At 33.6% G+C, this 26861-nt stretch overlaps 4 protein-coding genes and 2 non-coding genes across 8 annotated transcripts; 3 read left to right on the forward strand and 3 right to left on the reverse strand.

Annotated features, from left to right (window-relative positions):
* Positions 1–1670: 1670 nt before the first annotated feature.
* LOC106759979 (UPF0481 protein At3g47200) lies at positions 1671–5573 on the reverse strand. Of its 3 annotated transcripts, none has more exons than XM_014643397.2 (2): positions 3677–5573; positions 1671–3585 (listed from the first exon to the last, which is right to left on the reverse strand). In XM_014643397.2, the coding sequence occupies exon 2, from the start codon at positions 3128–3130 to the stop codon at positions 1853–1855; it is 1278 nt and encodes a 425-aa protein (XP_014498883.1). In that variant the 5' UTR covers positions 3131–3585; positions 3677–5573; the 3' UTR covers positions 1671–1852. The 3 variants fall into 3 exon arrangements, with proteins under 3 accessions (XP_014498883.1, XP_022636563.1, XP_022636562.1); XM_022780842.1 differs by having other exon boundaries at positions 1671–3316; positions 3446–5573; XM_022780841.1 differs by having other exon boundaries at positions 1671–3316; positions 3392–5573.
* Positions 5574–5696: 123 nt separating this feature from the next.
* On the reverse strand, positions 5697–7919 carry LOC106761161. The gene is made up of 3 exons (XM_014644678.2): positions 7727–7919; positions 6846–7077; positions 5697–6230 (listed from the first exon to the last, which is right to left on the reverse strand). Exons 1-3 carry the CDS (start codon positions 7825–7827, stop codon positions 5934–5936), a joined length of 630 nt encoding a protein of 209 aa, XP_014500164.1. The 5' UTR covers positions 7828–7919; the 3' UTR covers positions 5697–5933.
* Positions 7920–8961: 1042 nt separating this feature from the next.
* TRNAS-GCU lies at positions 8962–9043 on the forward strand. Its single transcript has one exon. It is a non-coding gene; the product is annotated as a tRNA-Ser (tRNA).
* Positions 9044–9303: 260 nt separating this feature from the next.
* On the reverse strand, positions 9304–9375 carry TRNAD-GUC. The gene has a single exon. It is a non-coding gene; the product is annotated as a tRNA-Asp (tRNA).
* A 3837-nt stretch (positions 9376–13212) lies between these two features.
* LOC106759742 (protein OVEREXPRESSOR OF CATIONIC PEROXIDASE 3) lies at positions 13213–17694 on the forward strand. Its single transcript, XM_014643070.2, has 4 exons — positions 13213–13458; positions 13609–13989; positions 16273–16581; positions 17403–17694. The coding sequence occupies exons 1-4, from the start codon at positions 13276–13278 to the stop codon at positions 17541–17543; spliced, it is 1014 nt and encodes a 337-aa protein (XP_014498556.1). The 5' UTR covers positions 13213–13275; the 3' UTR covers positions 17544–17694.
* A 2098-nt stretch (positions 17695–19792) lies between these two features.
* On the forward strand, positions 19793–25955 carry LOC106761937 (cellulose synthase A catalytic subunit 1 [UDP-forming]). The gene is made up of 14 exons (XM_014645563.2): positions 19793–20034; positions 20215–20410; positions 20490–20668; positions 20965–21082; positions 21167–21356; positions 21742–22008; positions 22111–22456; positions 22659–22796; positions 22878–23003; positions 23438–23650; positions 23760–24024; positions 24213–24409; positions 24528–24878; positions 24994–25955. The coding sequence occupies exons 1-14, from the start codon at positions 19951–19953 to the stop codon at positions 25576–25578; spliced, it is 3255 nt and encodes a 1084-aa protein (XP_014501049.1). The 5' UTR covers positions 19793–19950; the 3' UTR covers positions 25579–25955.
* The last annotated feature ends 906 nt before the right edge of the window (positions 25956–26861 follow it).

Raw genomic sequence — 26861 nt, forward strand, 5'->3', positions numbered from 1 at the left:
ACGGTTTTTTTTCAAAATAAATTTATCATAAGTTATTTATAAATTAGTATTCCATTGATTATTATTTTCTATTTTAAATTAATTAAAGTAAATTCTCAAAATTTATTCTCAAATCATTTAACTCTATTATAAAATTTTAATTAATTTTTTTTAAAAAAAACACCTCTAGTCTAGTTTATAGGTCGAATCAAGTTATTTCAATTTAAAAGTTGATTTAAGTTTATCTAAACTAAAGTTTGAATTGAGTCCATATCGTTTCATAAATTTTTTTTGTGAACATTTTTATCTTGTAATTTTTTCAATAAAAAACTTTTTTAATCATGTGAATTTTTTTACTTAATCCATATAAATTGGAATGGACCAAATTGGTAACTTAGTAATCTAAACAATTTCCCTTTCTTTCTTTTGACAAGGTTTAATCAAATTTCTAATATATATGTGTTCTCCTAACATTAGCAAACATAAAATTTGAATTTATACTACCTAACATTTAAGCTATTATTATATAGTACTTATATTTATATTTTTTTTTTCAAATCTATATATGTAAGTTCAACAACACCTAAGTTTCAAAGTCATGATAATCGAATAAGAAAATGAAAGATAAAAAAGTAATACAAGTTGAAAAAGAACTGAAATTCAAATAAATAGTCACTTTTTACGAAAAAGAAAAGGAAGCCAGAAATTTAAATACATGTGTCCGTGAATCTATTTTTTCTGTTCATTAAGTAAACACAATACAAAAATACAAAAGTATTTCATGTGTGACAAATGACTAAAAAACCAAAAAATTGAATATATATATATATATATATATATATATATATATATATATATATATATATATATATATATATATATATATATATCATGATATCATATAGAGTATTTTGGTAATTTCCTATAACATTGTTTTCTTGGATAGATATTTGACTACATGATAGCTTAATAATTAAGTCGGGGTATATTTTATGTGAGTTGAATTTTGAAGCGTAACATACTAATTAATAATGAGAATACAGTGTCATTTGCTTCTAACAAATTTATAATGATATTTTTATGAATAGTTCAATCGAATATATTCTATCAATTCCTAAGGTTTTATGAAATCTTTTCTAGCGTTAAAGATTTTTTACTTGAAATTTAATTGAAGAATATGTATTGGCGAAGATAAAAGTATAATTTATTAGTAATTATTTTATAATAATGATTTTACGATTTATTTGCAATATGTTAGTGTGCATAATTAGTGTAGTTATTTGAACATATTGTGATGCAAATTGAAATAATTGTTATTTACCTCTACATGTACTTGTAATTTTAGGATACCTGCAGGTTTGAAAGTAATCAAAGACTATATCTTAATGCATATGTTGTCTAGTTTTCTTAGAACAATAATTGGAGATAATGATCTAATCTGTCTTAATTATTTGACGAATCTAAATGTTGGTTTGTTGAGTTCAATAATCTTAGACTACCTTTCTAAACAACTCTCACAAAACTCTCTTTTGTTTTTTAATGTTTTAGAGATTCATATGTTGTCAGAAAGACATGTATATATACTAGTTAATAAATAGTTTAAACAACACACGAATATAACTATTTTCCTAACTTTAACTATGAAATTGTGAATGAAAAAACTCATCCGTTGAAAACAACAACGCTCTAGCTGAGAGAATTAGCATCATTAAATCATAGTTTGCAGCACAGTCTGGTAGAAGAGCACTGAACTTCATGCATATCCATCATCCCAATCGTGATGAAGAAATCATCAAAAGATTAAATCAATCTGTTACAACATCTAGATAAGAAAACCATCCAAACATTTCCAGAGAAAATGACTCAACATATTCTATGGCCGAACTGTTTGCAAGATAGAACAAACTGCTTCAACTAAAGAGAGAAAAAGGAGAACAATTCCAGCAATGGAAACAGCAGTTTGCCAAGGAGTGTTACAATAATCTCGCCTCAGAGTGGACTTCATTTTATTAAAAGGGTTTCTACAAAAAGCATTCAAGTCTTTGCAGAGAAGAAAGTACTGGTAATTGAAATTTATATGTGTGATGTTTTTCCAAAGACCATTAAACATGCTAGCCACAGAATCACTCTCCCCTAGCCAGTTCACCAGCACTCTCTTTCGAACAAGTAAATCCACATCTCTGCTGGTGTTTACAAGGAAGTCTAATATAGCAACATAATCTGTAATATAGGATTGTTCAGGATAGTAACACTGCTCCAAAGCCACCATATTGCGGAACAAACGTTCAGTCCAATCTTCCACTTTCAACTGCGGTATTTGAAGAACCCGTCCAGAAAATTTCAAGTCTAGTAAGCAGTCACTTTGCGTGTTCACCTTAAACTCCACACCTGCCTCTGACAACTCAGTAGCACTAGGAAGATGTATTATTGTTTCATCAGTCTGAACCCGGTGTTGCAAAGGGTGTTGCAAAGGGTATTGCAAGTGAAATATTCTGATGAGATCCGTGAAGTGCATTATGCGAATATTTTGAGATGTCAATTTGGATCTATTGTAATAGATAAAATAGTCAAAGGTTAACTCAAGAAATGAAGGGATCTTTCTGTTAGGAGCAGCGGCAGGTGCAGAGGGGCAGGAGAGATTGAAGAGGTTTTCAAGAACAAAAAAGGGAAGTTGGTTCTCAAGCAGCAACAGATCTAATCTTATATTAGTAGCTAACAAATGTTTCATGAGAAAGCTGATATTCTTCCCCAACCATTCTTCATAAAAGATACACCAAAACAGCTCAAATATAAAACCACAATCCACAAAGATGATCCTCACCAGTTCCTCCTTGGTGAAGTGAAGGGTCTCTGAGTAACAACTTCGAAATTCGGGCTCCACCCTTTCTATGTAGTGGATCCAGCTCTCCAAACTTATTTGGTATCGTTCAAGAAAAGCCTTGCAGTAAATGAGTTTGTGTCTTTCCATGTTCTGGAGGTGAGGGCTATTGTGGTGAAAAGGGCCTATAGAAACAACCTTTGGGGTGTACGCCTCTTCGTTGAGTTTGCGGATATCAGAGGGCACTCTGTAGATGCAACACTCCTCAGTTACGGCAGCCTCTGCCCCCTCCAGCATCGCCCTAATTCCGTTCACAACACTGTTCTGAGCCATCGTTCTTCTAGTAAGGTTAAGCGCAAAGCAAATCCAGATAGCAAAATCTAGAAACTTTTGCTATGAATTTTAGATCGGAGGGCGAATTATAGCAGCAACTACCCAGTTCCTTTGCTTTTCGATCGAATTTCCAAGTCCCCGCACCGAAGCTTCATCCTTTCTGCTTTTCTCCAGGAGAAACATCGCCTGAAACCGATTTCAGTCTAGACGAGAACGGCATAGAAAAATCTTTACAAATAAAAGTACTATTTTAATATTCACAGCGAATCTGAAGCGTTGATGAAAATCGGACGGGTGAGTGTATGGGAAATGTACGTTGGTTGGAAACATAGGATAACGACACACTTGTCGAATAGTGATGTAATAAAGTCTCGGACCTAACATTTTCACTGGGTAAGAGTAGAAATTCCACAGGATAAGTAAACAGAACCTTCCTCGCAGAATCCATACATTTTCTGTAAGATGATGGAACCAAGGACACAGTAAGTGTATATAAGAATGAAAATATTGTTTGCTAAAAATAGAATAATTTTTGGTTGATTTTACCGTCACTGTGTAGATGTATATATCAGCTTTGTTTCTTTTCAGAAGTGCTTCAAACTCAAAGATATAAATAATAAGAATGAAATAGAACTATACTTCTTTGTCAGAATTAATATACAAGAACATAATAAAATTTAGGTGGCACTGATATATAACTTCCTTCCATGTGCATGAAAGAATGCTAAAATATATAAATCCTATTTAAATATTTTCTGGTGTCTGTTTGATACACATGCACAGCACAAATCAAGTTCCGTATTCCATTTACAGGCATTCACAGCACTTACCGACTCTCACGTAGCAGGAGAATAATAAAGATTCTGCTATTGAATGTTCATAGCTATTTGCTATTAAACTCTAACAGTTGTTGAACTAATCTATACTATTATTTAGATAATTTTTGAATCGTTTTTCAAGCAACCAGTGGTCAAGGAATAGTCAAACTCCAACAACTTAAGTTTTTCTCTTTCCTTGAACTTATTGTGGTGTTCCACGATAAAGTGACGATATCAGCAATCCATGTGCCTGTGAACTATCAGCATCCTCTGTATTCTTTTTCTTTTCAATTATTTAATCAAATTCACTAAATTTAAGGAAATTATTGTCTTCTTGTTTTTGTTTGTTCAGCTACTTTTCATTTTTATTTCCTGGTTGGTCATTTTTATAATTCTATCTGCGATTCCTTTTGCTTCTACCCTGTGCTAGAATATCTTTATATGAGATATTTGTCATAGTATATCGGTTATCGAAGACTGAATGCAATGTTCAAGCTGCAGTTCACTTTTGGCGTTGGTTTCTACTGAGAAGTACACGTAATTTCGAGATGGCCCTTGAGTGTGGGACATAACTTTCTTCGAAACTTGGATTTAAATTACTGACTGATTATGTTTTGTTTTCCACTTGGACAATATATGATATGTCTTGGTAAACTTTTAAATATACCATAAAACTTCAGTATGCCATAACTCGTGATTTTCATCAAATAGAAAACAAAAACATTTGTTTTACTGTGTGAGATTTTATAAATAAATTTTACGTATCAATAAGTTTTCCATGGGAACAAACACGAAATATTTGGTAGGTGGCATCAAAAATACCAAATTGTAATTCGTTCCTTTTATGTCCTTCTTCCTACTTCAGTTATTTTGACTGTTCACGTTCACGCCTCCGGTTTGCAAAAATATATAACTTTCATAAACAAACAACATGAAATGGAATTACCAAAATGCTGATATTTTTCGTAGTTAATTCTGGGTGTGCCAAAGTTGGCTGCAAGGAATTGAAATTTCTGACATCACCACCAGATCAACCAATTTTGGGAAGAATTCTGTATCTTTTCTTCAAAAACTATCACTACAATTCTCGAAGACATTTCTTCCTGTTCTTTTTGGAAAATAGGCAAATTTATCTTCTATATTATCAGAATAGGTATATTTTAAGAAAATTATGAAAATTAACAAGTCGTGTAAACCTCCAACAATTTCTTGCACCTGAACTGTTAAAGTCATGCACTCCTAAACTATTTTAATGAATTGTAATCGATTATGAGAACAGCACTCCTAAACTACTTCAATGATTCAAGATTATGAGAACAGCACTCCTAAACTACTTCAATGATTCAATGAATTGTAATTGATTATAAGAACAGGTAATCGATTATGTTGATGACTTTAAAGGTGAAGTCGTCTATCCCAATACATCTTCATCTTTAAAGTCATCTATCCCACCCGACTTCACTCTTAAAGTTGTCTATCCCACATGATTTCAGCAATATATAATAAATTTATCCGTTCTTGTAATTGATTATAATTCATTGAAGTTATCAAAGGATATACATATACTACTTCAACTTTTCAGATAAGACAAAACTGAAATTGTCTAAGAGTACACAACTTGTCTATTTTAGTAATTTTTTAAAATGTGTCTATTCTTGTAATAAAGAAGACCGATTTGCCTATTTTAGTAAAAAAAACCATTTCTTTCTATATACACTCGCACAGTAAACTATTCACAGAAAAGACACTTAAAAATCACTTCATTAGTTATTAATTCTAATATAACAAACACTTGAATCAGTTGATTGATATCTATATGTATAAATAAGTTTGCTAAGCCTCTTTCCTATCGAAGGATCAACAAGCTCAATCGATTAAAAGGGTTGTAGCAAAATGAGTAATGATTCTGGAAAAACTAACCTAAATGTTCCAAAATGAATTTGGGTGGAAAGCGTACAATTTTAACTTGCCAACATGAGAATCGCCTATTTCAGCTTAGACTTAGATGAGCTCTGAAGCGGTTTAGCAGAAGACCTGACAGGGGCTGACCTAACAGCCTTCTTCACATCATACTTAACGGACGAGAAAGCACATAACAAAGCAATCACCATTGTTGGATAGACGTACACAGCTTTTGAAGGATCAGAATTTACTGGTTTTCCTAAAATCCCTTCTTTGACCAGTCCCCAAATAATAAGAAGGTTCCCAAACACGCTCATTCTTCCGGGTTTCAGAACACCCACAAGTGCTCCTGCCACTAAGAAGTAGCTTCCGGCAAGAACCTGGAAAACAATTGATGTATATTTAGAAGAAAGTATCAGCAGAAGCGTAGAAACAGAAACCTAATGGAAAATGAAATTGGGAGATACAAATGAAATAATTTAAAAATTCACACAGAAGATGAAGGTATATCAAATTGCAAATAGATAAGAGTGACAAGGATTAGGCATGGATCACATTTAATGTGACTTTTATGACCTAAAAGTGTCAAAACAAACATAGAAACAGAAATCCAATGGAAAATGGAACCGTGTGCTACAATGAAATCCAAAGATAGATCCACAGATGAAGACAACAATTTGCAAATAGACAGGAATAGCAAGAGCAATGACGGCACACACTTTACATGATTTTTAGTAATAATGCCTCTGAAGTATTCTCTTTAGCCATAATGTTTTCATCTTCCTAGGTTGGCAACTAAAACTTGCAATCTAATAATCAACTTTTATTTAGTGCTCAACTTACTAAAGATATCACTATTTTAAAGGTAAATAGTCCACCAAAACTCATTGACAAGAGTAAAGCTCAAATTAGAAAAGTTTAATTTAACTTTTATGCCAAAAAAAGATACCCAACAACCAAAAGACAGAAGGCGTAGGGTGATCAGATTGTCTAACCTCCAAGCGCTGAAGATCAGCAACTGCAGAAGCTTCCTTCACATTGGTCAAATTATACAAGTCCAGCAAACTATCCCAACTTGGAATGGTCATGTTGTGAATGAGGCCGTTCACTGCAGCCCCTGGGTACAGAAGGCCCTTCACCGCAACAGAAGGAAAGATTTCACTTGCAATTAACTGCGACGATGTGACATGCAAAGGGTTTGTACACATGCCAGATCTGCAACTCACCCTGCAAAAAGGATAATTTTCAAACAAGCCCAGTGGACAACTTTTTCTATAAGAACTTCAAGAACAAAAAAAAAAAGAAGAAAACTGATATTGGCTTCTTAATAGATTAAAATTAGTTCATCTATTTGTAGAAACTTCCGCTGAATTTTAATTTTAGCTCATCTACAATCGAATTTTAGCTTCGCCTACCTAATTCAATTATCCACATATCTACTATCAAACCATGAGAAGCATTCCCTAATTCAATATATCAAGATTAAAGTAAATCACATAATGATATTTGAACAACATTTTAGTACCAGTACATCTAAGTTATTTAACAACATAGATAACAGGGCTATATTAGATCACAAAATAAACTAAGTAAAATTGGTAGCATGAGTGAAGATGATCAAAGTCAACCATCAAACGATTAATAATTTTAGAGTTGATATTAACATTTTTAAGCACAAAGGTGGTTTAACATAAATGAAAAACTGATCAAATATCGATTTCTGTCTAATCGAACACAAACATTTTTTTTCTTCCCTTATTTCCCCCTTTTAATTTATTTTTTCTTATGACGGGCTTGGAAGAGTTGGATGAAGATGATATTGAAAGTAAAGACAAAAATTGGGCATAAATTGGGAAGGAGTGAAGATGGGGAGTACCTGAAAAGAGGGATCTGAAAGATGATAAGAAGGAACAAGATGCGAGCTGCTATTGAGGAAACGTTGTCGGTCCATTTCGACGATTTTGAGGGATTTGCCATGGAGATGGAGGTTCTGAAGCTTCTCGACTCAGTGGAACCTCTTCCCCGTGACAGCTATTAGCGACAGGGTATCCCTCTCTAATTTCCCCTCCTTTATGTGTTCTACTTCATTTTTTTTTTTTTCTCTTTTCTGCAAAAATAAAATTATCAATTCAATTTTTTAATCATTCGATCTGATCTACCAACATTTTTTTGTTAGAATATTAGCTTCTTTAGTTTTTTTTTTGGTTAGTTAGTTTAGAATATTGTTTGATTTAGGGCTATGTACTAATATACCTAATCCGTTATTAAAAAGCATAAATACTCTAAAACAAACATTAAAAAAGAATAAGCAATAATTTTACACATTAATAAAACATTGAAAATTATGTGATCAGTTATTAAAATAGAATAACCAATATTACGTACTCATGAGCACCACGATGATATATTAATCCAACTGAACTGCTATGTGCTGACTTAGATAAAAAAAACACAAGCTGTACGACTCTCAGAAGAGTTATATCAAAAAGTATAAGTCATTTATGAATTAAATTATATTTAATAATAGCATAAATAAATAAGGATCATCAGATTTTGAAAGTTAGTAAATTTTTATATATAATTTACATTCATTATTTTATCTTTTTGTTATAAATATAAAAGTTCTTTTTTTAATGATGATATTGTTTTTTTAAATGGATTGTTGAGTGGTTAGTGAGATGTCAAAAAGATAATTTCTCAACAAATAACTATATCTAAAAACTATTTTGACATATTTATTTGTATTCTTTCATATTTTTATTATCATCACTAAACTCATACGAATTTTATAAGTTCCAATTATCTCTATTTTAGGCAGACTTTTCCTGACATAATAAAAATTTATAAATTGAATAACCTTAGATATATAAATTCAAAAACATATCTGAAAAAAAACAATTGCTGCCCATAAGCTTGTAAAATTCAAGCTAAAATACATTATGTTCGATCCAAGCTGCTCCTTTGTAATCTTTTAGGATAACAATGAGAACTGTTGCCGGTAGCACCATTTAAAAGTTAAAAGCATGACAATGAGACATCCACGTTATCTTCTCATAAAGAATCATCTGAATATGTCAATAGGAAATAAAACCCATAAGATGAACAAGCAAAGTCGCTTTGGCCGAGTGGTTAAGGCGTGTGCCTGCTAAGTACATGGGGTTTCCCCGCGAGAGTTCGAATCTCTCAGGCGACGTTATGTTTTAATATTATTATGCTTTTTTTTTCTGACAAAAAAAAGGCAAAAGATTACCAGCTACCTCCTGAAAGGGGTGAACTTATAGGGAACATACCATGTGATGTAGATATTAAGAGGCGATAATTGAAGTTTCAACGACGGTGTATAGAGGGGACCGCCGAAAGGCTCTCTCAGCAAGCGACAGGGCGCAATGGTGGAAGTTAGGGAGGTAACGACAGAGGCACACCGGACGCAATGAAAAAAAAAAAACAAAAAATCGCCGTTGCCGGGGATCGAACCCGGGTCACCCGCGTGACAGGCGGGAATACTCACCACTATACTACAACGACCAAGTTATTGATCTTAATTACCTACTTTAATCTTTAAATAAAATTCTTTCGTGAAAATCTTTATTTTACATATAAGATAAATTCTTTTAAGAACAAACTTTTTTTTTTCCTAATAAGTTCGTCTAACTTCTACAAATTAGTTTATACAAATGTTAGTTTAAATTTATAGAAAAACAACTTTTTCTCTTAAAGGACTAAAAACTATATAAAAACATTTGATATATTTAAAAAAAAAAAAGGGTTAGATATGTTTTTAGTCCCTATACTTTGGGGCGATTTTGGTTTTAGTCCCTCTTTCAAACTAAGGTACAATTTAGTCCTTCAACTTTAGAAAACTCTGGTTTTAGTCCTTTTTATCAAATTTTGTTAACTTTATTTGTTGTTTCAAACTAAATTATACCTTAGTTTGAAATATGGACTAAAACCAAAATCGTCCCAAAGTATAGGGACTAAAAACATATTTAACCCAAAAAAAAAGTAAAACAAATTAGAGGTTAAAAGTCATTTTCCTAAAAGTTTAGAAAAAGATATATTTAGCGTTAAGTTGTTTTTAAATCTTCTCAAAGTTTTGAATTCCTTTAGTGAAAAATTATATTTGAAAATAATTGAATTCCTTTGTTCTTCCTTTATCCTGTATAACTTTTAATCAATACAAATTAAAATGTTAAATTAAAGTTTGAATTAGTAAATAAAGATTCAGAAAATTTTCTATTTAAAACATTTCAGTCAAATTCAGTTAAATATCTTAATTTTAATCATTCATTCCAAAAACTTAATCATTCTTAAAATTACACCATTGTGTATTTTCAAAAAATAATTGTATTTATCCTTTCTAAGTCTGAATTTTTTTATTTAATTTAAACAACTGTTATTTCGTTAAATCAATTATTTTTATCTTTCAATAATTAAACTAATTTTAGAATATCATTTTCAATAATTCAACTAACTTTATATCTAACAACTTTGGTTTAATACCTATTTTGGTCATTCTGTTTTGTATGTTTTGCAGGGTGTTGTCCTCCTTTTTTTCAAAAGTTCACTAATATCTTAATTTTCACAAAAACGGTGCACGATAGTCCTTTTTGCTTATGACATTAAAAAAATTAACGGCAGACCTGCCCCCTTGGCAATAAGTTGATGACTTGTACATTTATTAATGTCGTGGCATGGTGAGATCATTTGATGTCTTGATTTTTTAAACTAAAAGTAAATGATGTGGAAATTTTGTTACAGATGGTTAAAAGAAATTATTGATTTCTCCTGTGAACAAAGTTGTTATTCCCAAATTTAAAAAGTAAAGGGTTAGGGTTGTTGGTGATTCGTGCTGCAGTGAGCAAAGTTGTTGTTCCCAAATTTAAAAGCAAACGGTTAGGGTTAAGAACGACTTCTTCATAAAGTTGTTCTTCTTGTTCGGAGACATGGGGCAAAAGATTTTTGCATTCATCACATGGTGTTGTTTCGAGGGGAGTTGGGATAATCCCTATTTGCTACTTTAGTGATATTGTTGTAACGAAAGTTGCCAAAACTACAAGAAATGTTGGGAGACAATTTTTGGGATTTTATGTGTTGTTCATGTAAAGGATGATTATCAATTTATGCTATAATTAAAATGAACAATATTGGTTCGTGTAAAAAAGTTCGTTTTAGTTCCCTCGATGGTTTAAAAATGTTAAATGTGGTCTCCCTTTTCTTTATAAATTGTGCAATGTGCTCCCTAATGTATATGGTTATCATACATATTAAGGATACCCGACACAATATGTTATCAGATATATGTTTATGTTGAACAAATAAAGAAGATTACAGTTTATGTCATTGAGGAGGTTGTCAAGAACCTAAAAGCTTTACTAAAGTTTTCATTACTAGCTAAAGCCTGCTTTCGTACTTCATTTTTCCTTGGTTGCTGATACTCTAAATGATACATGTGAGACTTATTTGTTTAATGAATGTCTTTATTCTTAAATAGTGAAAGCCTTCTAGGATGCTTGCAGCAACACAAAAAAGAGGAGAATTCATTTTTTCTCGCGATCTGCAAATACGAGAAAAACCTTCATTCAATCTTATTTTCCTTTTTCCTCAACCTCAATCACTCAATCTGTAAAGAAAATCCTAAAATCCCAAATAATCAAAAAACCCCTAATCTGCAAAAATTAAATTTGCAGCATCACTCCTCCGTATTCGTTTTCTACACCTCGAGACAACCTAGTCATTCATCACGAGAAGCACATGTAAATAGAGGTTATACCACCTCCCCTCGAAGTACCACCATGTGAGGAAGAACAACTTTGTTCACTTAGGGACGAATCAACAACAATCCTAACCCTTTGCTTTTAACCAATTAATTCAATTTTAACATTTCTATACACATTGCCAAGTCATTCCAACTCAGTGTGTCACGTAAACAATAACTGTACAAGTCATCAACTTTTTGCTAAGAGGCAAGTCTATCGTTAACGCTATAAACAAAAGGATTAACGTGCACTGTTTTTATAAAATATATGATATTAATGAACTTTTGAAAAAAAAAAATAACAACTTTGAATAAACTCTACAAACAAAAGGACTAAAATAAATATTAAACCTATGACTTTTAAAAAAAAATCAGAATATATATTTTTTTTAATTTCTAAATCTACTTCCAATAATTTTTTCTCTTGTAATAACAATGTCACCCTTCCTTTTTCGGGCACATTAAATATAGAAACACATTCAATATCATTCTCATGACTAAAACGCTCATGTTTCCTCTTGCAACTATAATTTCTTCTCACAATCTTAAATTATAATTTTCCTCATTATCCAAATTTCTAGAATACACATATTAATCTTGTCAATCAACTCAACATCTCCTAAACGAGCCCAACATTCTTGAACAAAATCGCCTTTTTAGTTTTTAGGTCAAGTGACTTTGTATAATTTTGAAATAAATTAGTTTGTAATGTTTAATATAATTTAGTTTTTATTCACGTTATTTCTTTTATAAATTATAACCATGGTAGTAACAACAACGACGAAATGCAGATTCTACAAGCTACTAATTCAATAATGATACTTTAATACACATTATATTTATTTGATAACCCATTATAAAAATAAAATAATCATAAAAAAATTAATTTTTATATTTATAAAAAAGTAAAGGGTTAAATATGTTTTTGGTCCCTATATTTTGGGACGATTTTGGTTTTAGTCCATTTTCAAACTATGATACAATTTAGTCCTTCAACTTTAGAAAACTCTGATTTTAGTCTTTTTTTACCAATTTTTTTTTATTTTATTTGTTGTTTCAAACACGTTTCTTAGTTAATATTGAAGCAAAAATGTGTCAAACACTTTAAACAATCCAAATGTCATAATGAAACGTTCTTGAAACAACCAATAAAGTTAAAAAAATTGGTAAAAAAGGACTAAAATCAGAGTTTTCTAAGGTTGAAGGACTAAATTGTATCATAGTTTGAAAATGGACTAAAACTAAAATCGTCCCAAAGTATAGAAAGCAAAAACATATTTAACCCAAAAGGAAAAAATAATAGAAAAAATGTCAAATGAGTATAAAAGACAATATTAAAATATCATTATTCTGTCAATGTACCTCATTCATGAATATGGAAAATCACATGGATCACATATTTCTTTTATCCGATTATCAATTTAATATCATCTAAAAATATAATGAAAATATGATTTTTTGGTCAAATTCATAATATTGACATGTTTTTAAAAATATATTAAAATAAAAATATTTAAAATAATGAGTTGAAAAAAAATATCTTAAAGTTATAAACAAAACAATGGTATATGTTAATGATTTTTCTTTTAAAAAGAAAAAGATTTTCTAAACCCCGAAGAATACAAAGCGCATCTCTGGCAGCCAGCGGATAAACCCGGACGAAGAGAAGGATGAGTGCGGCGTTTCAGTGTTTATCGTGTGCGAGGACTGAACCTTTCCTCCTCACACCAGCCCAATCCCTCACTCTTCCTTTCCAACGAAAACCATTTTTCTGCTCTCTTCCTCTTTCCTCTCGCGCTCGTAACCTCTCTTCTTCAATCGTCGCTGCTTCTTCCAAAAAGAAAAAAAACAAGGTAATTTCAACGTCACAATATCGTCTCTGCTTCTCTATATTTATCGTCTTTTTCAATTCTCTATGCATTTTTCTCCCTATCTTTCTGGATTTTAGATTTCTCCATGTTCAGATTCAATGTCACTCAATTCTATCGCTTTATCTTTTGTAGAAAAAACTGTCTCGTCATCATGTTACCGAGGGCGGCGAGGAGGATATGGACGCGTTTGAGCTTCTCTTCAACCAGCTCGAACAAGATCTCAAACGCGGTGATTTGTCAGATGATGATGGCGAAGATGGGATAACTGAAGAAGAGATGTCATTGCTTGAACGTGAGCTGGAAAATGCCTTGGGGGACTTCGATGCTGAATTGTTGAACTCGGATGTAATCGACGTAGAACTCGGTAGTGGTCCAGAGAATGATGATGAGGATGGTGATGGTGATGGTTATGATGGTGAGAGTCAGGATGGAGATGAAGAGCCAGTGAACCTTAAGAATTGGCAGATGAAGAAATTGGCCAGAGCTTTGAAAGCCGGCCGCCGCAAAACAAGTGTAAGGGTCTTGTTCACTATTTTAAGAAATTAACATGCTCCGTTTCATTTTATGTGGTTATGGTGACAATGGTGTCCACCCGAGTGTCACTCGTTGACCCTATTTGGTAAGCCCTGCCTCATCCAGTGCATATGTGCTTCTTCATTGGCCCTGCTTCTTCGTGGTAAGCCCTGCCTCGTCCAGTGCATACGTTGCAGCCATGCAACATTGCTCTATCTTGTTCTTTGAATTCAGTTGCTGCTAAATAGATGAGATGGCTTGTTTTTAGCGTGACAGCAGTGCATTTTAGCTAGCAGGCTAAACGTAGTAGTATTTCCAACAATACATGATTAGAAGCCGAGTGAAATCTGCATGTATGGCAGAAGCTGTGGTAGAGGGATAGTCTTGTCTCTAGAGAGAGGAAATTTACACCCTTACTGTTATGTAAATTATTTAATTTACAAGGATTTACTTCGTTTTTTTTTTCTTTTTCCAATTTTATACTTACACTCGGATAATTACAATGCTGTTAAACAGATAATGTGCGGGTTAGACAGTTTATTTTATTTATTTTCGAACCCAGTTCAGTGTCAGAGGATTCTACTTGCTATGCAGACGTGGGTTGTTTCCTTTCTCCACTCAGTTGTATGATATTCCTTACCCGGTAGTGCCTTGCAATGCTTGCTGAACTGCTCCAAGTTTCCAGTGTATAGGACTAGAAGTTTATCCAGTTTTTGAGTGGTTTAGACATTGGAAGACCACGGTAATAGGCTGTGGATTCATGACTATATCTCAGAATAATAGAGAATGGTCAATCTAGTCACTGCCCTCAATTTATATAAGACTTGTGGTAGTTAGCAAATCTATACTAGACTGTATTGATCCGTTTTGTGAGTTATAAAACCAAATCACGTGCTATTTTTGTGCTTAACAAATTGATGAGTCAGGGTGAAGGGTCGTTGTGGTTAGTGTGTCTCCTGGCCGTATCATGTAAATCCGGGGGTTGTGCCTTTTGTCCATGATGGACAATGGAGTGATGGTATCTCTTCACCTTTGAGGGGTGGTAAAAGAGATAGGTCTCTTCGCCTATCAAGGGTGATGGAAGGGGCCGAGGTTCGAGTAATGGTCTTTCCTCTTTCGAGGGGGTAGAAAGGGAACATAGGTTTCCAGTTCGAGCTGAATATAGTGCCCATTATGACAGCAGCGAAGTTTTTACTTATAAGTCTTGGAAGAGCAGGGAGATAGGTCCGAAACTACAGTGGAGGGTACTATCCTGTTTTGGTCAACAGGTTTTGTATAGTAAGGTACGGGAGGACGACACATGGGTTGTAACTTGTAACTAGTTAGTATTGATGCTTTTTGGGTTTGACATGTGATTGAGCTAATCTGGTTGGTGTGATCTGTTGATTGTATTGGTTTGATGTATGTTGGATATTGTTTACACTCTCTAGTTGGATGTTTTATTTGGTAGCTAACCCTTACTTTTTGTTGTGTGTTGCGATGATCGTATAACTTGTGTTATTATACGCAAACAAATTTTATTACAGATACTCTAGTTGATGAATAGAGCGGTGAGAAGCTGGGGAGAGCTTGAGAGTTCTTAGTGTTTTACTTTTAAGCATTTCCATTTTATGTACAGTAGTTATTTCAGAATTTTGTTTGGAAGTTACTAGGATTGGAATAAGTTTTCCTTTATTGGCATTTTAATAAATTTGAGTTTTTCTTACTCGTGACATCCAAAAACGGAGTGTTACATAATATGTGTGTCCATATGGTTAAGTTATAGAGAAATTAGGAGAAAATCATTAATCATAGGTGTGTCATGGACACTGTATTGAAGGATTATTTTGCCTAGAATATAAATTTAATAATGAATTTTAATGGCGTTTTCCTGGAAAAATCTTTGTTCGCATTAAATGTATTTTGTTACTCAATTTTCAAGGAGGAGAAAGAAGAAAAAGAAAAATTTCATTTCCAGAATTCTTACAAAACTTGCGGAAAGGCAAGATTAATACAAGTAAATAGGATTAATGGATCGGTCAAAACAGGATTAGACTAGATCAGTAAAATAAGGTTAGAATATATTGGGTTGAACCATGTCAAGAGCTTACTCCTCAGGAATTTTAGATAAGATAATTTTTTCTTTGTTTTCTCCACATCTTAAGTGTTAAGCGTACATGAGTGGATTCATTTTATTGTTATGCACACATGAGTACTTAACATGAAAAGGTAATGTTGCCAGAACCGTCCCTCATATCAATTTCGGGATTCCATTCCTCAAGTTCACTTTTTGAATTATCGCAGATAAAAAATCTTGCTGCCGATCTTTGTCTTGATAGGGCTCTTGTTCTTCAGTTACTTCGTGAACCTCCTCCAAATCTCTTAATGATGAGTCTTACTATACCTGATGAACCTGCAAAAACAGTAGTATCACTTGAAACTAAGCCCAGTGAGATTCTCCTTCAAGAAACAAGTATTGATCAAGTTGAATCTGAACCCGAGGCTAAAGTACCTGTTCATACCTTGCAACGTAATTGGTATGCTCAAAAGCGATTGAAGAAGGTCCATGTTGACACTCTGGAGAGAGTTTATAGGAAATCAAAACGACCTACTGTAAGTGCCTTTATCATGCTACAATAGTATAAGTTTTGTGATAGACGATGATCCATTACTACTTTTTCTGATTTATTTTACTTTACTTTTCGCTTTTACTAGCAGTTATTCCCTCTTGAATAAAAAATTATAAGGGTGAAACTTCAAACAATGCATCTTTTACTAGTAGTATTAAAGTTTTATGCAAAACAGTTAGATTGTATAAATTCAATACCTTTGTGTTTCATGATTCTGTGTCATATTTTTTGTTTGAAAAAGTTCGTGACATGTACTTCGATTACTAAAATGTCAGTTAATCAATGGTTCTAATTCTCAAAGCTCAAGGTAAATGTTCCATCCATATTAGTATGAGATATAGAGACTTCATTTCCTCATACACGCACTCCCTCTTACACACACTGAAAGTCAATAAACACTATTTTTTCTCAATTTCACTTGTTGTTACCTTTACTCTCACCAAATGAAGTGAAAAGAGGAGGCTGACGAAAAGAAAGAAAAGTCTGCCTAATCAAACTACTCTGTTTTCTTATTTTCATTACCACGTACATATATGATAGTTTGCATTTGATAATGGCAAACATGAGTCATGCATTTTGTTTTATTCTCTAATCAAAATTAAAGTTTTATCTGGTAATTTGTATAAAATATAAGTTTGCTTTAAATTTGAACATAAAGGTGAATCTATTCTGTTTGGAGAATGACACTGAAAACGCCTAAAGCAACTACACAATTATTTCGTTACTATAATCATTTCATAGTTTTCCTTACTACGAATTTTGTTAAATTTGATACCCTTGTCTGTATGCCTCGAATCAATGCAGAATGCAATGATCAGCAGCATTGTACATGTAACAAACATTCCTCGAAAAAGAGTTGTTAAGTGGTTTGAAGACAAACGTGCTGAAGAGGGAGTTCCAGATCATCGTCTTCCTTACCAGCGCCATGTTCCTGAAACGGCTTGAAGATTTTTTTCTTTGGTTATGTTTTTGTGCTGTAAGATCTGACAAATTTTACAATTGTATAGAATATATATTAGTTGCGGTTAGTTCGAATTAATTTCTTCCATGTTAAAGTATTTTTTTCGTCTTTTTCAATATTATGTTTTTGTTAATATAGGTTGTGAATATCACAGAAATGTAAATTATAAATTTTTTTCAACCACCACTGATAATAGGTTTATTACTCAAGATTCTTAAAGTTATTTTTTAGTCAATAAAAATTAGTAATTTTTTATCTACATTAATGAAATTATTTCTCAAATTGGAGGAGTACGAGTCTATTAATTTGAAACTAATGGATATCAATTACATTTTTCTGTTGAAGTATGTTGTGATTTTTTTGTTGATAAGTATAAAGTTAAATTTTTTATATTTTGTATTGAAAAGTAATTAAAATATTCTATCCAAATAAAATAATTAAAATAATAAATGTGAACAAAATATTTGAAAAAAATGGAAAATTTCCCATCTACTTTCATTGCAAGACGTTTGATGTTTTCGAAGTCTAAGCGAGATTCTTTAATTTCTTCGTCTGCTTAAAAATAAATTACTTACAAAGCATAGCAAAATACTTATTTATTTTAATTTATAAATAAAAGTTTAAAAATTTGTAATAGTTAAATATGTAGACAATTGTAATTTAAAAGCAAATAATATATGTTCAATTAAAAACATGATTATCAATTACTAGTATATACTATTTGAAAGAAGTCACTGTAATAATTAAAAAAAATAAAACTTATAAGTGTAATTTGAAAATAAAAAAATTAAAGTTTGAAGTGATAATTTATTCTTAAGTTTTACTCATCTCATTGTATAAAGTCCACTTTTTCTTTTCTCTATGCCTCTAAAGTGAAATAATCATGTTATTATTGTAACGTTTTCATTTTTATAAGATTAATAGTTTGTATGCCTATTACCATTTTAACTCTTATAAAAAAATAGAAGAAATTACAGGAAGTAGGTCCCCGAGGTTGGTTCGTATAATTAGAGAACTCCCTTAAAAATTAACTCTCGTTAGATATATATATATATATATAATCAAAGATTTTTTAGAGTTCATATGACTAAGCCTCTAAGCAATTTGAATCCGGAGTTTGTATGTAAAGTTTTATATTTTATCTTTTATGAAACAATTTTTTTAAAAAAAATTAATTCCTTTACTTTTTTACTATAAAAGATCCTAACCATAAACATAATTGGATCAAAATAATGAATAAATATTTTGAGTCATAAATAAATATTTATTTATTAGAAGCAAATATTGATTACAATTATTAATGCAATGATTTAAATTGACAACTACTTTTGACGTATGTAATTTATAGTATTATCGTAATCCTACATAAGCTTCCAATGGGCATATATTTTGGGCTGTGTAGGTTCCTTTTTGAATTAGTATAAAGTGCAACTGCTGACAGAAACCCGAAAACAATGTTTTACCCAATGTTCTGTCCAAACTCCAAAATTTCCAAGTACCACTCATTCAACATCCTTGTTTTATTTATTTATTTTTAAGAGGAAACTAATAAACAATTATAGACAAATAAATATGTTTTTTTACTTCTGATTTTGAAGCTTAAAATAAAACTGGTTTTCAAATAATTCACCGCAGGCTTTGTTAGTAGCATTTTCTGACGAGAACATACAAATATCAGATTCGAAGTACACATTACTACTGTATACAAATATTTACCAGGTAACTTTTATTATTTAATTATATAAAAAAGCATTTATATTAAATATAATAAAATTTAAGTATGTTAAAAATACCTTTTCATTAAATGGACACATATTCTCTTTTGTCGGTCACTGATACTATTGTTACAAAATATTGACAACAAATTAATTAGCGTTAGTTGTAACGGTCCAGTTATTATATTTGTAATAGGGTAGATCTGTAATTTGGTGGATGATGGAGCACATTTGTCAATGGTGTGGCACCGACAGCGGGTGAAAGGAAAACCGGAAGCGGCCGGTAATAAGTCGGACAGGCTGGTGCCACTTCAGGAAATATTCCACATGCCAAACTCCGCATCGCTTGGTGTCTCTTTCATGCTGCTAACACGTGTCTGCATGTGATTGGGTATCTGAGAAGAAACCAATGTAGCGACTGAGCCGAGCCTCAAAAGCCGGAGCTTAAGTGGCTTGGGAAGGCACCGGGAAAGGGTTCATCCGGTAAAGTAAATAACCATAAAACAGAGAGTGAGAGCGTGTTCTTAGCTTAGCTAGCTGTAGTATGCAAGTGAAGAGAGAGAGTGAGGAGATGGCGTATTGAATGGGCGAAGATTATCACGCTTTGCTTTTGCCTCCAAATTGATCTCTCTCTGCTCTGTCACGATCTTCGATCTGAAGCACTTTTTCTGTGAAGATGGAAGCGAGTGCGGGAATGGTCGCTGGCTCGCACAAACGTAACGAGCTCGTTCGGATTCGCCACGATTCTTCTGACAGCGGGGTTAGTTAACTCTCATACTCTCCCTAACAATGTTGTTTTCGTTTCATGCTTCTGCTTCAGATCTGATTTTCATTTGGAGTTCTTTTGCGTTACTTAGTTCGATCTTCGAGTCTTATTTAATTAATTAAGAAATTAAGGAATTGAATGATTATGACTCAGTGTAACTCTCTTAATCTGCAGTCTAAACCCTTGAAGAGCTTGAATGGGCAAATCTGTCAAATATGCGGTGATACTGTTGGATTGACTGCGACTGGTGATGTGTTTGTTGCTTGCAACGAATGCGCCTTCCCCGTGTGTCGTCCTTGTTATGAATACGAGCGAAAGGATGGGAACCAGTCTTGTCCACAGTGCAAGACTAGATACAAGAGGCACAGAGGTTAGCGAGTTTTTGATTTTTGGTGAAAGTGTTGTTGTGATCGAGTTTTGATTTGAATGAGCGACTGTGAAAATATCAGGAAGTCCTCGAGTAGAGGGAGATGAAGATGAAGTGGACTCTGATGACATAGAGAATGAGTTCAATTATGCCCAGGGAAAGGCCAAGGCCAGGCGGCAGTGGGAGGAAGATGCTGACCTTTCATCGTCGTCTAGACGTGAATCTCAACAGCCAATTCCCCTCCTCACCAATGGCCAAACGGTAATAGTATAATCCATTATTTTGTGGTTTTTATATGCCGATTATACTTTAGATTTGCGCTGCATATTTATACTTTAGCAAGGGTGTGAGAAGTGAGAGAGATGCAGAACAAGAAGGGTGGTGAGCAGAGATAGGATTTAGTGCTCCTTTTTTTTATCATTATTGCCGAAACTTTTGATGTCTCTTTTACTATGTTGAATTGTCTGGATAATGCATTTTTTGTTTTCTGTTTTATTGATGGTCGGCTGGAGAGTAATGTAATCTTCTGATCACATTTTTTAACTTAATATGGTCAGATGTCTGGTGAGATTCCATGTGCCACTCCTGATACTCAATCTGTGCGAACTACTTCAGGTCCTTTGGGCCCATCTGAAAAGGTCCACTCACTCCCCTATATTGATCCAAGGCAACCAGGTATAGAGTTAAAGAACTGATGCTACAATGTGAGATTTAGTGGTTACTATGAAATTTATTCACCAAATCTTGTTATTAAAACAGTTCCTGTAAGAATTGTGGACCCATCAAAGGACTTAAATTCTTATGGTCTGGGAAATGTTGACTGGAAAGAAAGGGTTGAAGGTTGGAAGCTCAAGCAGGAGAAAAATATGGTACAAATGACCGGTAGATACGCCGAGGGGAAAGGAGGAGATGTTGAAGGGACTGGTTCTAATGGAGAAGAACTTCAAATGTAAACGACTCAGACCATTTTCATTGATTTTTAATGATTATAGATCATAATTTGGAAAGTATTGCAAAAATCTTTGCAAATGTTGGTTAGACACTTATTATTATTATTTTCTTTGAATGACATTCAAGATCATTAAAAGGTGATTCACATTCTCTTCCTTAGGAAGATTGCATTTGGTTGCAGTCATTAGATTAATAGTTTACTTGTGCTTGTGTCACAATTTTTAATTTTTGAAGTGTGTGTATGCTAGGGGGAAGATGGTTATAGGTCTAGATATTTTTCAATTAAGTTCATAATTTGCAGGCAGAATATACAAGCTTTCAATATTTATCCATTTTGATTTACATTTCTTCTATTCTAAGTTAAATTTATTTTCCCCTGACAGGGTTGACGATGCTCGACAACCCATGAGTCGTGTGGTGCCAATTCCTTCATCTCAGCTGACACCTTATCGTGTTGTTATTGTACTCCGGTTGATTATTCTTGGCTTCTTCTTGCAATATCGTGTAACACACCCTGTGAAAGATGCATACCCACTGTGGCTGACATCAGTTATTTGTGAGATTTGGTTTGCCTTATCCTGGATACTGGATCAGTTTCCAAAATGGTCTCCAGTCAATCGTGAGACTTATCTTGAACGGCTTGCTTTAAGGTCAGGATGGCCCATTTTATTCATCTTTTGTTGGGCTTTTGCATATTGGTTTAACAATCATGTGGCTTTTTCTGTCACTAATCTTGGCATGTATTCTTTTAGATATGATCGTGATGGAGAACCATCACAGCTAGATCCTGTTGATGTGTTTGTGAGTACAGTGGACCCCCTTAAAGAGCCACCTCTTGTAACTGCAAACACAGTGTTGTCTATACTTTCTGTTGATTACCCTGTGGACAAAGTTTCCTGCTACGTATCAGATGATGGTTCAGCTATGCTGACGTTTGAAGCACTATCAGAAACAGCTGAGTTTGCAAAGAAGTGGGTGCCCTTCTGCAAAAAGCACAATATTGAACCAAGAGCCCCGGAGTTTTATTTTGCACAGAAGATTGATTACTTGAAGGACAAGATTCAACCCTCATTTGTAAAGGAGCGACGATTAATGAAGGTTGTTTTTTGAGGCAATTGTTTTTCTGCTTCCAGTTATATACTTATATCTATTCATCTTTAATGCACCAAGTGAAAGGTTTTTTGACAGCTAGGCACGCAGTTCTATAACTTGAGCATATAACATCTTTACTCCCTCCACCCGTGGCCTACCTTATGGTTCATGAGTTTTAGAAATTAACATAAATGTTTTTTCTTATCAGAGAGAATATGAAGAATTCAAAGTACGGATCAATGCCCTTGTAGCCAAAGCTCAGAAGATGCCAGAGGAAGGTTGGACAATGCAGGATGGAACTCCTTGGCCTGGAAATAATCCTAGGGATCATCCTGGAATGATTCAGGTATTATCATTTTCTCCAAAGTATATGTATAATCTTTTTGCAGTTTTTTTATTTTCAGGCTGTAATATTTGTTTTCTGCAGGTGTTCTTAGGTCACAGTGGAGGGCTGGATACAGATGGAAATGAGCTTCCTAGACTTGTTTATGTTTCTCGTGAGAAGCGACCAGGCTTCCAACATCACAAGAAGGCTGGAGCTATGAATGCATTGGTTTGTCACACCGAAGCTTCTTATTTTATGTTCCATGGATTTGCTAATTAATGCTTTTATTAATGGCTTTCATCCGCATCTTGCTTCATTCATTGAAGTTTATGGTTTTTTATGTGTAGCAGTGGGTTTTTCTCATATGCTTTTGCTGGAACTAATATATATGATGAAAATAACCTACAACCTAATGCTGTGATTCAACATGGCAGAATGATACACTAACAGCTGAGTAACAAGTTTTCAAATATAGGATGTGAACAATGTTGGTAGTTGATCACTTGGATTTTGTATGAGTTAATACAGGAAATTATTATTATTATTCCATCTGCAAACCAGCTTTAATATGTAATGCTTCGGTATGATATGGATGCTGCTTTTATTTACCCGAAAGATGTTTTAAAAGCATATCTAACCTTGGTTTACTTTGTGTGATGTAGATTCGTGTATCTGCTGTCTTGACCAATGGTGCATATCTTCTGAATGTGGATTGTGATCACTATTTTAATAATAGCAAAGCTCTGAAAGAAGCCATGTGTTTCATGATGGATCCTGTTCTTGGAAAGAAGACATGCTATGTGCAATTTCCTCAGAGATTTGATGGCATTGACTTGCATGATAGATATGCCAATCGCAATATTGTGTTCTTTGATGTAAGTCTCACTTTAATTAATTTATTAGGTTTCGACATAGAAAATATTTTCTGTTTTCATTGCTGTCTAATGCCTTGGCTAAATTTAATCTCTTTTCCGTTCCTTTCAGATCAACATGAAAGGTCAAGATGGTGTTCAGGGTCCAGTCTATGTGGGAACTGGTTGTTGTTTCAACAGGCAGGCTTTGTATGGTTATGATCCTGTTCTGACTGAGGAAGATTTGGAACCTAACATTATTGTAAAGAGTTGTTGGGGTTCTAGAAAGAAGGGAAAGGGTGGGAATAAGAAGTACATTGACAAGAAGAGGGCGATGAACAGAACAGAATCTACTGTTCCCATATTTAATATGGAAGACATAGAGGAGGGTGTTGAAGGTATGCTACTATGGAACTCTTGTTTATTCATGTGAACTTTTGTATGCTTGTTTCATATATTCTTATCGTCACCTGTAATTGACAAGTTTTACCGGTAATTTTCTCTAATTTGCTTTAGTTGCTGAATTATCTGAAAACAAGATAACAGATATCTTATGCTTGGTGATATGTAATGTGTTCTTTTTAAGGTTATGATGATGAAAGGTCACTGCTTATGTCTCAAAAGAGTTTGGAGAAGCGTTTCGGTCAGTCTCCAGTTTTTATTGCTGCCACTTTCATGGAGCAGGGAGGCATTCCACCTTCAACAAACCCTGCAACTCTTCTTAAGGAAGCAATCCACGTTATCAGCTGTGGTTATGAAGACAAGACTGAATGGGGAAAAGAGGTGAGCAGGGCAATTTAGCGTTGTGCTCTTAATTCCTGTTCTCTGGTATGAAGAAATGAGATGAGCATTGATGAGTAGCTTGTTTAGATATTAATTGAACATTTTCTGGCTTAATCAGATTGGATGGATCTATGGTTCGGTGACAGAAGATATCTTGACTGGGTTTAAGATGCATGCTCGTGGTTGGATTTCCATCTATTGCATGCCACCTCGCCCAGCATTTAAGGGTTCTGCTCCTATCAATCTTTCAGATCGTCTCAATCAGGTGCTTCGGTGGGCATTGGGTTCAATTGAGATTTTTCTTAGCAGGCATTGTCCCTTGTGGTATGGATACAATGGAAGGTTGAAGCCCCTGATGAGACTTGCTTATATTAACACTATTGTCTACCCCTTTACCTCAATCCCTTTGATTGCTTACTGTACGCTTCCTGCCTTTTGTCTCCTCACAAATAAATTTATTATTCCTGAGGTAAGCTATTTCTCTCATTTTTTGCTGATAAATTTATAATTCCTAATATGATCTAATTGTCAGTGTGAACTACATAAATTCGGAAGTTCAATAACAATCGATTAACCTCATGCAGATAAGCAACTTTGCCAGCATGTGGTTCATTCTGCTCTTCGTCTCCATTTTTACTACTTCAATTCTTGAGCTTAGGTGGAGTGGGGTGAGCATAGAAGACTGGTGGAGAAATGAACAATTCTGGGTTATCGGTGGAACTTCTGCACATCTTTTTGCTGTGTTTCAGGGGCTTCTAAAAGTGCTTGCTGGGATCGATACAAATTTTACTGTTACATCAAAGGCATCGGACGAGGATGGGGATTTTGCAGAGCTTTATGTGTTTAAATGGACATCACTTCTCATCCCTCCTACGACGGTGCTTATTGTGAACTTGGTAGGGATTGTGGCTGGTGTGTCCTACGCCATAAACAGTGGTTACCAGTCTTGGGGTCCACTATTTGGGAAGCTGTTCTTTGCTATCTGGGTCATTGCCCATTTATACCCATTCTTGAAGGGTCTCTTGGGCAGGCAAAATCGTACCCCGACCATTGTTATTGTCTGGTCGGTTCTTCTTGCTTCAATATTCTCCTTGCTCTGGGTGAGGATTGATCCATTTACCTCAGGCTCCAACAGATTAACCAATGGTCAATGTGGCATCAACTGTTAGTTCTCTTACAAACATTCATTTTCTGTTGGTATTCCCTCTTGTCTGGAGACACTCAAGGTTGCTGTCGTGTATATAGCAAGAATTTTCAGCCTATCAAAGTTGTTTGGAGGATTGAACCCCTGAAATTGATGGGAATGTAACCCTCTCTGTAGCATTCGTATTTCTATTGTTTATTTATCTACATGTCCTTACAAGAATAGTAATGTTGAGGTGTATGCATTATATTTTTTTCCCACAAAATATAAATTGTTTATGCGAATATTTATTGAAAGCGAACAAAGTGATGTTTTTTTGTTCTTTTACATGTCAGCTGATGATTGTTCTCTATCTCCAGAAGGGGACGGAGCAATTTAGAAATGAATGACAATTAGTAAGGAGACCCATTGTTTCAGAAGAATTGAGGGGTGTGTGAAAATATATTCAAACACGTACTGTGTGCACTTGAATTATTGTTCAGCGTGTCTTTTTATATTCAATGTCTTCAGTCATTTGTCTTTAATCTTGGAGGCAGTCTTCCCTCGAAGAAGGCCTAACATTGGCCCTACGAAATTAAAAAACATGAATAGTGTCCATTATTAGTTCCTATCGTCATCAAAGGAAACAGGATGGCAGCCAGGCCGCTTTAAAGTGTTTGCTTTATTGCCTTTGTGCTTAGGTTTTTACCCTAACAAACAATTACCACAGACTCGTTACGTTGAAAAATTGCTCTGGAAATCACAAGTTTTAAGGATGGGTGACTAAAGATGTAAATCAACCGAAGCTAATTATTCCAATTCCGCTGACTTTTTAATGTTCCCATTTGTTTATGAAATTAATTATACCGATTTTAAATAGACTTAAGTAAGCTTAAAGTTAATACTTTTCGCATTCATTTACACACGCATATATATATATATATATATATATATATATATATATATATATATATATATATATATATATATATATATATATATATCACTAGCTTCATTTTTAATACCTGACTATTTTTCTAAGAAAATAGTTATTGTATTATTTTTTTATTGGTATATTAGTCTGAAAAAAATTCAGATACTACATAAACTTTTCAATAAACAGAAAAGTTAATTAAATTATAAAGGTTTAATAGTCAATTTAGTCCTCACTTTGGTTGAAAAATCTCAATTTAGTCCCTCGTTATAAAAGTGTTTTACATTAGTCCTAACTTTTAAAATGGTGGGTCAGATTGGTCCCTTTCGTTAAATATAAGTTAACGAAATTAATGGATGATGATGTGACACAGCTTAAAGCTGATGTGTTAGATT

Source organism: Vigna radiata, chromosome 5, assembly GCF_000741045.1.
Source record: "Vigna radiata var. radiata cultivar VC1973A chromosome 5, Vradiata_ver6, whole genome shotgun sequence".
NCBI classification, from domain to species: domain Eukaryota; kingdom Viridiplantae; phylum Streptophyta; class Magnoliopsida; order Fabales; family Fabaceae; genus Vigna; species Vigna radiata.